General features: G+C 32.6%; 2 protein-coding genes across 2 annotated transcripts; both read left to right on the top strand.

The window, feature by feature from the left end:
• Nucleotides 1-4,107: 4,107 nt before the first annotated feature.
• LOC140451251 (uncharacterized) lies at nt 4,108-4,827 on the top strand. The gene has a single exon (XM_072544990.1). The coding sequence runs from the start codon at nt 4,108-4,110 to the stop codon at nt 4,825-4,827; it is 720 nt and encodes a 239-aa protein (XP_072401091.1).
• Nucleotides 4,828-11,565: 6,738 nt separating this feature from the next.
• Nucleotides 11,566-11,940, top strand: LOC140451250 (uncharacterized). The gene has a single exon (XM_072544989.1). The coding sequence runs from the start codon at nt 11,566-11,568 to the stop codon at nt 11,938-11,940; it is 375 nt and encodes a 124-aa protein (XP_072401090.1).
• Nucleotides 11,941-12,930: the final 990 nt, after the last annotated feature.

Here is a 12,930-nt window from a genome sequence, read left to right as displayed (position 1 = left end):
AGGATATGACTAAAAATATGGATATTGAGCTACAAGATCGAGGCCTAATAAGACAACTATCAAATTGGTTTGCCACAAAGCGCCAACGGATACACATTTACAAGTTAAGTCTACAGTAACTGTTAAAAATAGTTTTAAAAACAATTTCCGAATTTAAAATCAAAGCGTCAAAACAAATGTAAAATTTAATTCTCATTAAAATTAATTGCTGTTTAATCCTATATAAATACATTATTTAGCAAAAATGTACTTAATATAATAAAGTAAATAATAATATATCATACATTTACTTCACCCCGTTGGATTAGTCACTCCCAGCACGCCAAACCGGTCCGAGGGACCCTTACAATAAATTATACATTCATTATGCAAATTATGCAACTGTATACTTTGAAACTTTTTAACAAATCATCTTTAATCATTTCTGCATCTGTTTCAGACACTTTTTATTCGAATTTTGCCGCTGCTGCTATTATACCGATTTATTTTTAAAATTATCGGTCGCAATTATTTTGTCCTGGTTAAGTCAGTCCTCGTTATTTCTGCAAAAATGTTAAAATGTTCGGAAAATTATTATTTTAATTGGTGTTGCTACATTTTAATAGAGAAAACAAGTTTTGAAAATGATATTAAAACCGAAAAGAGAAATAATATATATCTACGGTAGTTGTAATTACATTTATTATTTTTGAAATAATAAATGTTATGAGAAAACAGATCCATTCTTTGTATAGGGTCTGTATTTAATATCTGATATTGTTTTAGCAGTACAATTTTGATCTCGATATTTGACGATAGTATTCACTTGAATATCATAGAGTAAAGACGTATTCAGACGAGTGCAATAGCAAACAGTGACCACCGATAAAAACAAATAAAAGTCTAGTTATTAAAATAAACAGTAAAGTGACAGTGGCGTACCAAATTCTTTTTTCTACAATGAACAATTGACACACACTGTTAAGTATAGGTTGGTACATAATGTAGGTTGACGGAAGTCCTGATGAATGACTGCTGTCAACGTCAACATATATTAGGAATTATGGTTAGTTTTTAGGAACAATAAAAAAGGTATAATATGAATGTATCTTATAATTGTAAATTTAAATAATAAAGAGATAATCACAAGAGCAAATATTCAATAGGTTATGGGACCAGATAACTCCTTGATAAAGGAATAAAATATAAATCAAGAAAACGTAATTACCTTGGAAAATGTTTGCAGGTCAACAATTTCCGATTCTCGCAGGTGAGAATTTTAACAGTTGGAAATTCCGTGTAAAGACCTTATTAAATGAAAAGGAAGTATTACCAGTGATTGAAAGTATAGACCCAACAGAGAGAGAAAATTTTACAGATGAAGATGCAAAAGCAAAATCGATTATAGTTCAATGTGTTACAGATAAACATTTAGACATTATAAAAGATGCCAAAACCGCTAAAGACATGATGAAAGCACTTGAAGACGTTTTTGAGAGAAAAAGTATATTCACCAAGCTTACATTAAAAAAGAAGCTATTGACTTTGAAGTGTAAAAGAGATCAAAAACTGGAAGACCATTTTATGAATTTTGACAGAATTATAAGAGAACTGGAAGGTGTAGGTAGTAAGATAGATGAATCAGACAAAGTATGTCATCTTCTAATAACCCTTCATGAAGAGTATGAATCAGTAATTACAGCAATAGAAACATTAAACACTGAGGTAACTACGGAATTTGTTAAATCTAGATTATTGGATGAGGAGCTGAAGAAATTTGATAAAAACAAACCACATACTATGAACAATGAGGCAGCATTCAAAGTAAGTGATATTAAATGCTTCAAATGTGGTAAAATGGGCCATAAATCATATGAGTGTAGAAGCAGAACTTCAATTGTTAAAAACCAGAGTAGAGGAATTAGTAGTTCCAGAAGACGTGGATTTTATAGAGGTGCCAATACAAATAGAAGTAACTCTGAGCATGCAGGTTATGTAGAAGAAGAATTAGGTTTTATTGCGATAAATGCCATTATTGATGATGTTGAAAATCAGAAACTGTCCAGTGGTGTTACTAGTAGTGAAGAAATAGTGCGAAATGAAGAGACGGTTTATCCTGCAATGAACTGTGGTACACTTAATGAGGTACATTTTGTTTTAGATTCAGGTTGTACACAAAATTTTTTGTCAGATCAACTTGTGGACTATATGATTGATGTAAAAAATTTGGATAAAACAAGTTTTGTACAAATTGCAGATGGTTACAAATTGAAATCAACTAAAAAAGGTAAACTTAGAGGAATGTGTGAGGGAAGAAAAGTAAGTATTAATGGTTTAATTGTTCCAAACTTGAAACATAACTTAATTTCTGTTTTACAATTAACTGAAAAGGGTAATAAGGTTTTATTTAAAAATGATTGTGCGCTTATTATTGGAAAAATATATACTGTTGAATGTCCTAAAGTAAATAATTTGTATCTTTTTAAGTTAGAAATAGAATGTGTGGCTTTAAATGTAAATGTTTTAGATAAAACTGAGTTTAATAGAAACATTTGGCATAGACGCTTAGGGCATTTGAATCATTTAGGCTTAAAAATTTTACAATTACCTTTTTCAAAAGAACCATGTATAAGATGTATTCAGGGTAAAAGTACAAGACGAAGCTTTCATAGTAAAGAAAAGAAAAGCAAAAGAATTGGTGATTTAATACATTAAGATATAGCAGGGCCAGTTGCTAACCCTACTTTGGATGAAGAAAAATATTTCTCACATTTTACAGTAGTTAAATTATTAAAACATAAAAGTGAAGCTGAAAATAATGTTCTTGATTTCATAAATTTAATTAAAACTCAACATAATGTTAAAACTAAGAGTATCAGACTAGATAATGGGGGTGAATTCTCATCAAGAAATTTTAAAAATATTTGTAGACAAAAGGGTATTGAGTTACAGTATACTCAACCATACACTCCACAGCAAAATGGTACATCTGAAAGAATGAATCGTACATTGATAAATAAAGTTAGAGTTAAACTAGGAGAAACTAACTTGCCCAAACATTTGTGGGGTGAAGCAATAAGATGTTCAGCTTATGAATTGAACAGGAGTCCTACAACAGCTAATGGTGGTAAAACACCATCTCAAATATGGTATGGTGAGAATAATATTAATAATCTTAGAGTTTTTGGTTCTAAAGCATGGAGTGTAATTCTTCCAAAACCGAATAAATTTGATATTAGAACAACAACAACAATAATGGTAGGTTATTCTAATTCAGGATATAGATTATGGGATTGTAAAAAGAACAAAATAATTACATCTACAGATGTTATTTTTGATGAAAAACAAGTTGAATATAAAGGTAATGTAATCGATGAGGTTAACGATAACAGTAAAAGTCAAACAGTTTGGATCCAAAATGAAGAAAATTCTGAAAGTTTAGATGAAAACAAAGAAGTAATTAGAAATGAAATAGATAATAATGAAGAGGACCTAATATATACTAGAAGAGGAAGAGAGGTACACTTACCAAAACATTTAAGTGAATATGAATTATATTCAGCTTATTGCTTACTATCATTGAACGGTGAACCAGAGACGTTTGAAGAAGCACAGAAAAATGGAGAGTGGAATAATGCAATTAATCAAGAACTGGAGTCATTGGAAAACCTAAACACATGGACACCAGTTAATTTACCTAATAACAAAAAGATTATAGATACAAGATGGATTTTTAAAATTAAAGATGATGGAACTCATAAAGCAAGGTTGGTTGCAAAGGGTTTTCAAGTACAGGAGGAGAATCCACTAAAATCGACCTATGCACCTGTGGCAAGAATGAGCACAGTGAGAATGATGCTGGCTCATGCACTGCAAAGAGACTGGAAAATTTATCAACTTGATGTGCCAACAGCTTTCTTAAATGGAAAACTTGATTCAGAGATATATATTTATCCTCCACAAGGACTAATAATAGACAGGGGAAAGGTTTTAAAATTAAATAGAGCATTATATGGTTTAAAAGAATTACCAAAATGCTGGAATCATACTTTTAATAGAGTTGTAACAGAGAATGGATTTAGTAGATCAAAACACGATTTTTGTCTATATATTGGAGAAGACATATTTATGATTGTTTATGTTGACGATATAATATTAACAGGACATGAACAGAAAGTAAAAGAAACAATAGATATGTTGAAAAACAATTTTTGTGCCAAGGATCTGGGTGAAGTGAAGAACTTTTTAGGAATAACAATATCAAGAGAAAGCGGTAATCTCACATTAGGACAGCCGAAAATGATATCAAAGGTATTGAGTTCATTTGGTATGAGTGATTGTAAAGGTGCTGCATCGGCAATGGAAACAAATTTTCAGATAGATAACACTCTAGAAGTAATTGATGTTCCGTATAGGAAACTTATAGGTAGTCTTATGTACATAGCAACTACATCTAGACCGGATATTATGTTTGCTGTTTCATATCTTAGTAGAGTATTTGATAAACCTTCACAACAAACTTGGAAAGCAGGAAAAAGAGTGTTGCGTTATTTGAAAGAGACACAAAATTTTTCATTGACATATAAAAAGAAACCATGGGAACTAGTTTGTTATACAGATTCAAATAGGGCATCAAATAAAATTGACAGGAAAAGTATTACAGGATGTATTGTATTTTATTGTGGGAATCCAGTTTCGTGGTTATCCCAGAAACAAAACTGTGTTGCTCTTTCAACTGCAGAAGCTGAATACATAGCTGCGGCTACCTCAGCTCAAGAATTGATTTACTTAAAAGGTATTTCATCTGACTTTAATGTACAAGGTAAATCAAAACTTTTGGTGGAATAAATCAAAAACTACACAAGAAAGCCCTGAACTTAGTATTTCCACCACCAGAGAAAAAACCCAGTACCTTCTGCTCGATTACATATACAGGCAAAATATCAACAAAAATAGCCAAACACATAAAAAAGAACGGAATAACACCAGCTTTCAGAACAAATAACAACCTAGGCAAATATATTAAAAACAATAAGAGCCAACATAAAAAACACTTACACAGTGGTGTGTACAAACTTAAATGTGGCGACTGCCCAAAAACTTACATTGGTCAAACAGGTAGAAATTTTAATAAACGAATAGCAGAACATAAAAGGGCTTTCAATAATAGAAAAACAGATTCTACATACGCACTTCACCTTCTAGATCATAATCATTCTTTTAATGACGAATTTAAAATTCTACACATTCCAAATAAAGGCATTAAGCTATCTTTGTTAGAATCTATGGAAATCAACAAATTTAAAAACACAGATATAATTCTGAATGACCAGCTTGAGACAAACAGTTCTCCCCTCCTCAACCTATTTCATTAGAGACTATAAAGTGTAAACCCATGCCAAAAACAGATCACTTGAGAAAGGCAATCAGCCGAAACAGCTGTAGTGATAAGAATTTAAAATAAATTTTGTGGAAGTTTTGAAAACAAAGTTTTCAGTGTTTTATTGTTACGTATAATTTGGATATTGCTTTGTTTTTGTACAGCCCCATAGCTGTATCCCATATGTCCATATCGGTTTAAGGACTTGCTTATATCATAATAATTTGTTATAAGTATACAGAGTGGGTTTTTTTCCATCAACCAGTACATCTTTCTGAACTTAATTTCAAATTTCTCTTTTTTTTTTCTTGTGCTTTCCAACGTGCTTTCAAATCTAATGTCATACCCAAATATTTTGCCATATTTGCATAAGGTATTTGGTTTCTATTTATACTAACTGGGATATGTTGTTCTCTTTTGTTAGTAAAATTGACATGAACAGATTTTGTTTTATTCAATTTGATACGCCATCGCCTGGTCCAGATGTTAATTTGTTCAACAGAGTTCTGTAGCCTGGTTGGAATATGGAATATCGCTGGTATAGAGCAGGTATAACACTGGTTCCAGGACACTTCCTTGCGGAACTCCAGCTTTAACTTCTCTTAATTCTGAATATGCTTCCTCATATTTAACTCGAAAGTATCTGTGAGATATATATGATTCTAGTAGTTCAGAATATTGTTTTGGTAAGTAGCATCTCATTTTATGATATAATCCGTCATGCCACACTTTGTCATAAGCCTACGCTACATCGAAGAAAATTGTGAAACAGACTTTTTCTTCTTCTAGAGCTTTTTCTACTATATCTGTTATTTTATGCACCTGATCTATCGTCGAGTGGCTTGCTCTGAACCCAAACTGATGATTAGGAATTAGATTTTTTTCCTCTATAATCGGTTTTAGTCTCTTCAAGAGTAAGCTTTCGTATAATTTAGACATGACAGGTAACAGTGAAAAAGGCCTATATGAAGAAGCTTCTTGTGGAGGTTTTCCTGGTTTTAGTGTCACTATAATTTCTGCCACCTTTCACATCTTTGGTACGTACCTCAGCCTAAAGGAAGCATAAGATGTGTTCATTATATTATAGCTTTCCTTGGAAGTTGCTTTTACACTTCACCAGTAATTAGATTAAATCCAGAAGCTTTCTTTGGATTTATATTTCCTTTTATTTCCAGATATACTTCTTTTGGAGTTACAGGGCTAATCTTCATTTCATCTTGATTAGGGAGCTCCCAGTTAATTATTTCTTGTTCTTCATTTGGTTGAAAAGTATTTTTTGGTGGTCAGTAAATCTGTAGCAAACCTGTTGGCCTTTTGTATATATATATATATATATATATACATACATAAGAAATACTGGATATTAGTGACTGTCAATATAAACAAACAACGCAGTTTATTAGGGTTGCAGTCAGAAAATTGGCCGGGATGTTAATGAAACACTCTTATGACTTTTTGTCTAGCTTTCGGAATGGTGTTATTCCTTTTTCAAGACACTGTAATAAGAAAAAAATGTAAATATTTATAAAATATCACAAATCTTCAGTGCAACTTACTAGTCGTTGAGATTATTTATAAAATTATAGACACTCAACATTATTAACACACATATAAAATATAAAATAGTGGACAAAATACATTTTAAAATTCTTTAAAATTTAGGTACAGATAGTAAAAATTTAGTTTGTCATCTTATACTGGTGCGTTTTAACTCTGACACATAGAGAACACAAAGAAAAAATCCTATGATTAAAAAGTAATTAGGTGTACTTAATATTATATTTCTTTTTAAGAAATACTTGGGTGATTTTAATTTTTAAACCTGTTATGCAACATGTTATGTATATAAGTGTAATAGGGTGGGTACAGGTAGATATTAATTTTATTTTGGATGTTTTTCCAGTAAGTAACAATAAATGTTGCTCAGTTTATCTATGTCTGCAAGATGAACTAGATTTTATGGAAACACATTTCCAAGAAAACACGTTTTGAATGGTTGTTTTCTTTTGCCAAAATACAGGAATCCTCGAAATTAAATTCATGTTTCAACGTTAATGCATGTTCTGTCAATAAAAGTCATAAGAGTGTTTCATTAACATCCCGGCCAATTTTCTGACTGCAATCCTAATAAACTATGTTGTTTGTATATATATATATATATATATATATATATATATATATATGAAAGTGTACACGTTAGCTAGTAGAACTATAATGTATTAGAGCCCTGAGGATTATTCCCTGAGGATCTTAATGTTTTAACAAATCAATTGCATCTCATTAGCAAACCGAAGTATAACGATGTTATATCCCTACTGCCATTTGTACCAACCGTATGTGATACATTTTACAAAAACCTTTAAGTGTTCAAACTCAGCAGGAGTCTACCCAAGTGCTGAAGACGATGAAAATCCTGATGTCTAATGGACAATAGGCTTATTTTTTTCTTATTATTAATCCATAATAATCATTGTTTAACTGTATGTTAGGCTAACAAATACAGTATTTTATACATTGCCACAAAACATCGTGCGGTATTATAACTACCATCCCTACTATAAAAAGACATGCTCAGTGGCAAAAGGCACCATGTCTGCTAGTCACCAAAAATATAAATTTTTTTAATAAAAATAAATTTAAAAAAATTATAATAAGTAAAGAGTCCTAAGTTTATATTTACAAACTTTTGTTCAGGTATTTCTAAAAACATACTCTCTATAAGCAATTTGACAAAAAAATCTTTAAACAAGCGTACTGAAACATTTTAGTTTTGTGACAGTGCCTTTTCTCTCCCAGGTACAGATTTAGTCTAATTGGTTTGGCGTAGATCAATTATTCAATATTTGAATGTGTGTCATTTGTCATCTATATTATACGTGCACTTAGAGACAGACCAATCTGACAGCGGACACCAGTATAACTGACAAAATTTGATTTCCCGGAAGAGTTTGATATTGAGGGGTACAAATGTATTAACATTAGTACAGTTTCACGGTCCCGCGCTATATCGAATGCTTTTGGATAATCTATAAAGTAAATAAACTATCAATTGAGGTCTCTATCTCGTTTGGAAACGACTCGGGTTTGTGTAACTCACTAACAACCACTAAAACCGCAAGTTATTCAAGATCAGTTTCACTTTTCTCTTAATATATAATGGGAACTAACCACAACTGTTAATTGGAACTCTATTTTACGTTTTGGCATCCAGGTCGGAAGATATTAAAAAAAAAACAGTTTATTAAAATTTATACAATGAAAACTGATCATTTTGGTGATTACTTGCAACTTGCATTGGACGCAATGTAACAGCGTCCTTATTTCACATTTCCTTAATTTTCTATCCATTATTCTGTTTTACTGTTTTTAAATAATTTATATAGCTCATTAAAAGTTACATTATGTTTGCATTTTTTGAGAAAAAGTAATTTTTTTTATTTGTTGTGAGAATACGCTTAAGTTTAAGTTTGTGCAAAGGGTTTTCGCGGTTTGTTGATTATTGCGGTCCATTGTGTATTAAGTAAAGGAGGTTCCGCAATCATAGACGATTAAAAGTATACGTCGCCGTGTATGTATGCATGTTTACACGGGCCGTTCATTTGAAATTAGTAAGGGACTTGACTACCGAAGCCTTTTTAGGTAGCTTTAGCTGTTTTTGAGCTAGACGAGGATAATGTGCAGAAATACGTTCTGATAACGCTACCAATTACGTGGGAGCAAGTCGCGAGCTGCACGAATTATTTAACTTGTCAGATTATCAAAATGCCACAAAAAATAGTCGGACACTAAAAAATTCGCTTGGCATTTTATACCGCCCAAATTTCCATACTTTGGAGGAATTTGGAAAGCCGCTATTAAGTCTTTTAAAAATCATTTAATTAGCACAGCTATACTTGGTTAAACATGTTTCAAAACCTTGTAAACCTCGTAGATACGCATGCCCGAAATAATAAGTGGACTCTAAAAACATGCACCATTTTAATTTCATAGGAAATTAGGAAATTTAGGTATTTCCAATAAACATGACATATTATGGAAATTCATATTATGAAAATATTCCATTAAACAGGCCATTCACGTTCTGATTTTTAGTCCGAATAGTGGTCCAACTTTCGTAGTTAGATCTGAAATAGGACCGTGAGTGGGCTGGTTAGATTAGTTGGACAACTAGTGGTACGAGTCGGAACATCTAGAGGGACGACTTGAAGGTCCGACTTCCGACTGGCGACGAAGTAGGAGCGTGAATGGTGAAGTTGGAAGTCGGATCACAGGTCGGATCGAAAATTTCCTTAGTCAGTTTCCTTAGTCCTAGGGATTTTTGTATTGCCAACGATCATTAAGGCGTAGAACGTGAACTACACCTGAACTGTCAATGAGAAATGTTTTTCCCGAAATAAACTAACGTTTACTCATTCTGAACCTTAGTCAATTGAACTATGGATTAACTTAGTTATGAGAAATCGGCCCTAAGAGGGACTGCAAGTCGGAACGTAAGTGCCCAGCTTTAGTCATCGCATTTTTATTTTATCTCACATTGAAAGATGTAATAAAAATTTACGACTTCCCGTTTTCACTGCTGTGTAAAAATGTAAAATATTTACATTGCACTAATTTGGCTTATAAATAAACCTTTTAAGAATTGAAAAAATCTAGAAGACAAATAAATGAATCAAAAATCAATGTATGATAAAAAAAATAATAGGATTTTGGTTTTAAAATCAGCAAAATATCTTTATACGAGACGAAAATCTTTTCGTGGGAAAAGTATTCCCACGAAATTTAGGATCCCACTGTAACATGTTAAAAATGACTTGAAACGCACTGAACATATTAAATAGTACCACACTATAAAATATTAAAAACGATTATTCGCAAGAAAACAAAAAAAAATATATGAAAGCTATTTCACTAACGCAAAAACTAGTTCGTCTCTCTCTCGCTACGATAACGCACTAAATAGAACTGCATATTGTTAGCAATGCCTGATATCATTGTTTCGTTCTTAGATCGATGTCACTAAATGATTACGTCAGGTCCACATTATGAATTATCTTTAACATACGAACAATTCGATACTTACGTTAATGAAATACAGGCGATATTAAATTCCAGTCCTATGTCTCCTATGTCGTCTAATCCTATTGACCTTCTTCCCCTTACCGCTGGACATTTTTTGATTGGTGATCCGATCACAAGCTATCCGGAGACTGACGTTTCAGATATGTCATTAAATAAATTATCAGCATGGCAGCATGCCCAGAAATTGAAGCAGCACTTCTGTAAACGATGGTATATAGAATATGTTTCATCGATTGATCAGCAGCAAAAATGTTAATGCTACTGATAATAAAATAAATGTCGATGCTTTGGTGTTAATTCTTAAAGACAACTGCCACCGATGCAATACTCAGTTGGACGTATCACATCAGTACAACCTGGAGAGGACGGCATTGTCAAAGTGGTAATTCTGAAAACCAACACTGGAGATTACAAGCACTGTGTAAAATTGTGTCCAGTTCCGATCAGCTAGATTATTGACCTTTGTAAAGGGTTGTACCATAATATTTTGGTGGCTCAGGCATGTTAACCTGCTTTTAACCTGATGATGGAATTATTATTACGAAAACGTTTGTTATTTTGATGTAACCCTTATAAGGGCTTTTTAAATATACCTACATACAAAGATTTAAACCTCTTTTTGTGATACATTGATACATGGTATACAGCCAGCTGCAGGAATTTATTTTCCTTGTGGATTTTGGAATAACCCTTATTTCAACCAATGGACAATTTTTCCCGCGTTTGGAGATGTTTCCCATACGCCGATTGATTAGTTAATGCGAGCGCCTGAGAATAGAGTTTAAGCCAAAAATAGGGAGCTTTAAGGAGGAAGAACGAAATATCCTAAGTAATACAACCTCAATCTCAAACCGATGGGTTAAATATTTTGACGCAAAATTTAACAGTCATTATATCAAAGAAGCAGATAACACAGTAAAAGATCAAAATGATTGAAATCCATTCAACGTAAACGAAAGAGTTTATTATTCAGTTACCACTGAAAAGGTTGCCCAAACCATTAAAAAACTTAAAAATAATAAAGCGCCAGGAACTGATAAAATTTGTAGTGAGCTCTACAACAATGGTGGCGACGCCCTGATACAAGCACTGCATAAACTTTTACTTCTTGTCTGGAAAATGAGACCATGCCATGTGAATGGTCTCAACGCGTGATATGCCCGTTACGTAAAAACGGCGATCAGCTTCAGTGTGACAATTACAGAGGTATAACCCTGTTAACAACTGCTTACAAAATACCTACTAGCGAAAATAATCTCTACGAAAGGCTACAAGTTTACACAGTTGGCATATTTGAAAAATACCAGGCCGGATATACTCTAGAAAAATCAACAATTGACCAGATTCATTCACTAAGACCGATGGTAGAGAAAACATTAGAATTTAACATTGAAACCCATCACCTGTTCGTCGACTTTAAGGCTGTATATGACAGTGTCAAGAAAACAATACTATACCAATCAATGCGTGAGTTTGGATTACTAGAAAAACTTTCCGATTAACGAGAATAACAATACCTAATTTAAAAGCGTTGGGATACAGGGAGAAAGTGCTCGATCCTTTGAGATAAAGGATGGACTCAGACAAAAGGATGAACGAGACACACGAATTAGATATGGTGGTATTATTTACAATATATTGATGCACATCTTAGCATACGCTGACGACATTGACATAATAGGTCGTAGCAAGCGAGATCTTGAGCAATATTTCCTAGAATTATAAACGGCTCTGAAACAGGTCGGTATCGATTAGTCATCAACGAAGATAAAACCAAGTACATGTTGGTTACTAAGGATCCTATAGCAAACGAAGAACGAAAAACAGCATTTGGTCGTCATATCTTTGAACGTGTTGTTAGCTTCACATACCTTGGCTCGCTAGTGACTACTACCGATAAAACAAGCGAAGAAATTAAAAGACGAATAACCCTTACAAATAGTGCATACTATGGACTCCAAGTCACAGGCTAGGCTTGGACATTAACTTTTCCAAAACCAAAATTCTGGTATTCAACAAAAACCCCCATGAACAAGTTACACCTAAAATACAAATAAATGGTATCACCCTTCAGAGTTCCCAAAGCTTTATATACCTGGGCAGAGAACTAAATAGTCAACTAGACCACTCAAAAGAAATTAGAAGACGCATTAAAATAGCAAGATATGGTTTCACGAATATGCGTAAAATGCTCTGTAACCCCAAGCTATCAGTCTCAATAAGATTGAAAACACTAAAGTGTTATGTGTGGTCTCTATTCAATCAATAGTGTCTTTTTATTTCCCATTAAAAAAAATACAATTTTCTCTTTTAGTGACATTTGTTCTCCTTGGCACATGCCATCAGGAGGGTTGGCAAACTAATATTATTCCCTAATTAATGTACAAAAAATTACACTAAGGCTCATTACATCTAACAAGTTCATTAAAATTAATAAAAAATAAATTAAGTAAATATTAATACAAATGTAAGTAATAAACTAAATGTCTATA

Source organism: Diabrotica undecimpunctata, chromosome 9, assembly GCF_040954645.1.
Source record: "Diabrotica undecimpunctata isolate CICGRU chromosome 9, icDiaUnde3, whole genome shotgun sequence".
Classification (NCBI taxonomy): Eukaryota; Metazoa; Arthropoda; class Insecta; order Coleoptera; family Chrysomelidae; genus Diabrotica; species Diabrotica undecimpunctata.
This window is presented reverse-complemented; position numbering and strand designations above follow the sequence as displayed.

What these genes read in the sequence shown, in the direction of transcription:
- LOC140451250 (XM_072544989.1), top strand. Translation starts at nt 11,566, where the DNA reads ATGCCATGTGAATGGTCTCAACGCGTGATATGCCCGTTACGTAAAAAC.
- LOC140451251 (XM_072544990.1), top strand. Translation starts at nt 4,108, where the DNA reads ATGATTGTTTATGTTGACGATATAATATTAACAGGACATGAACAGAAA.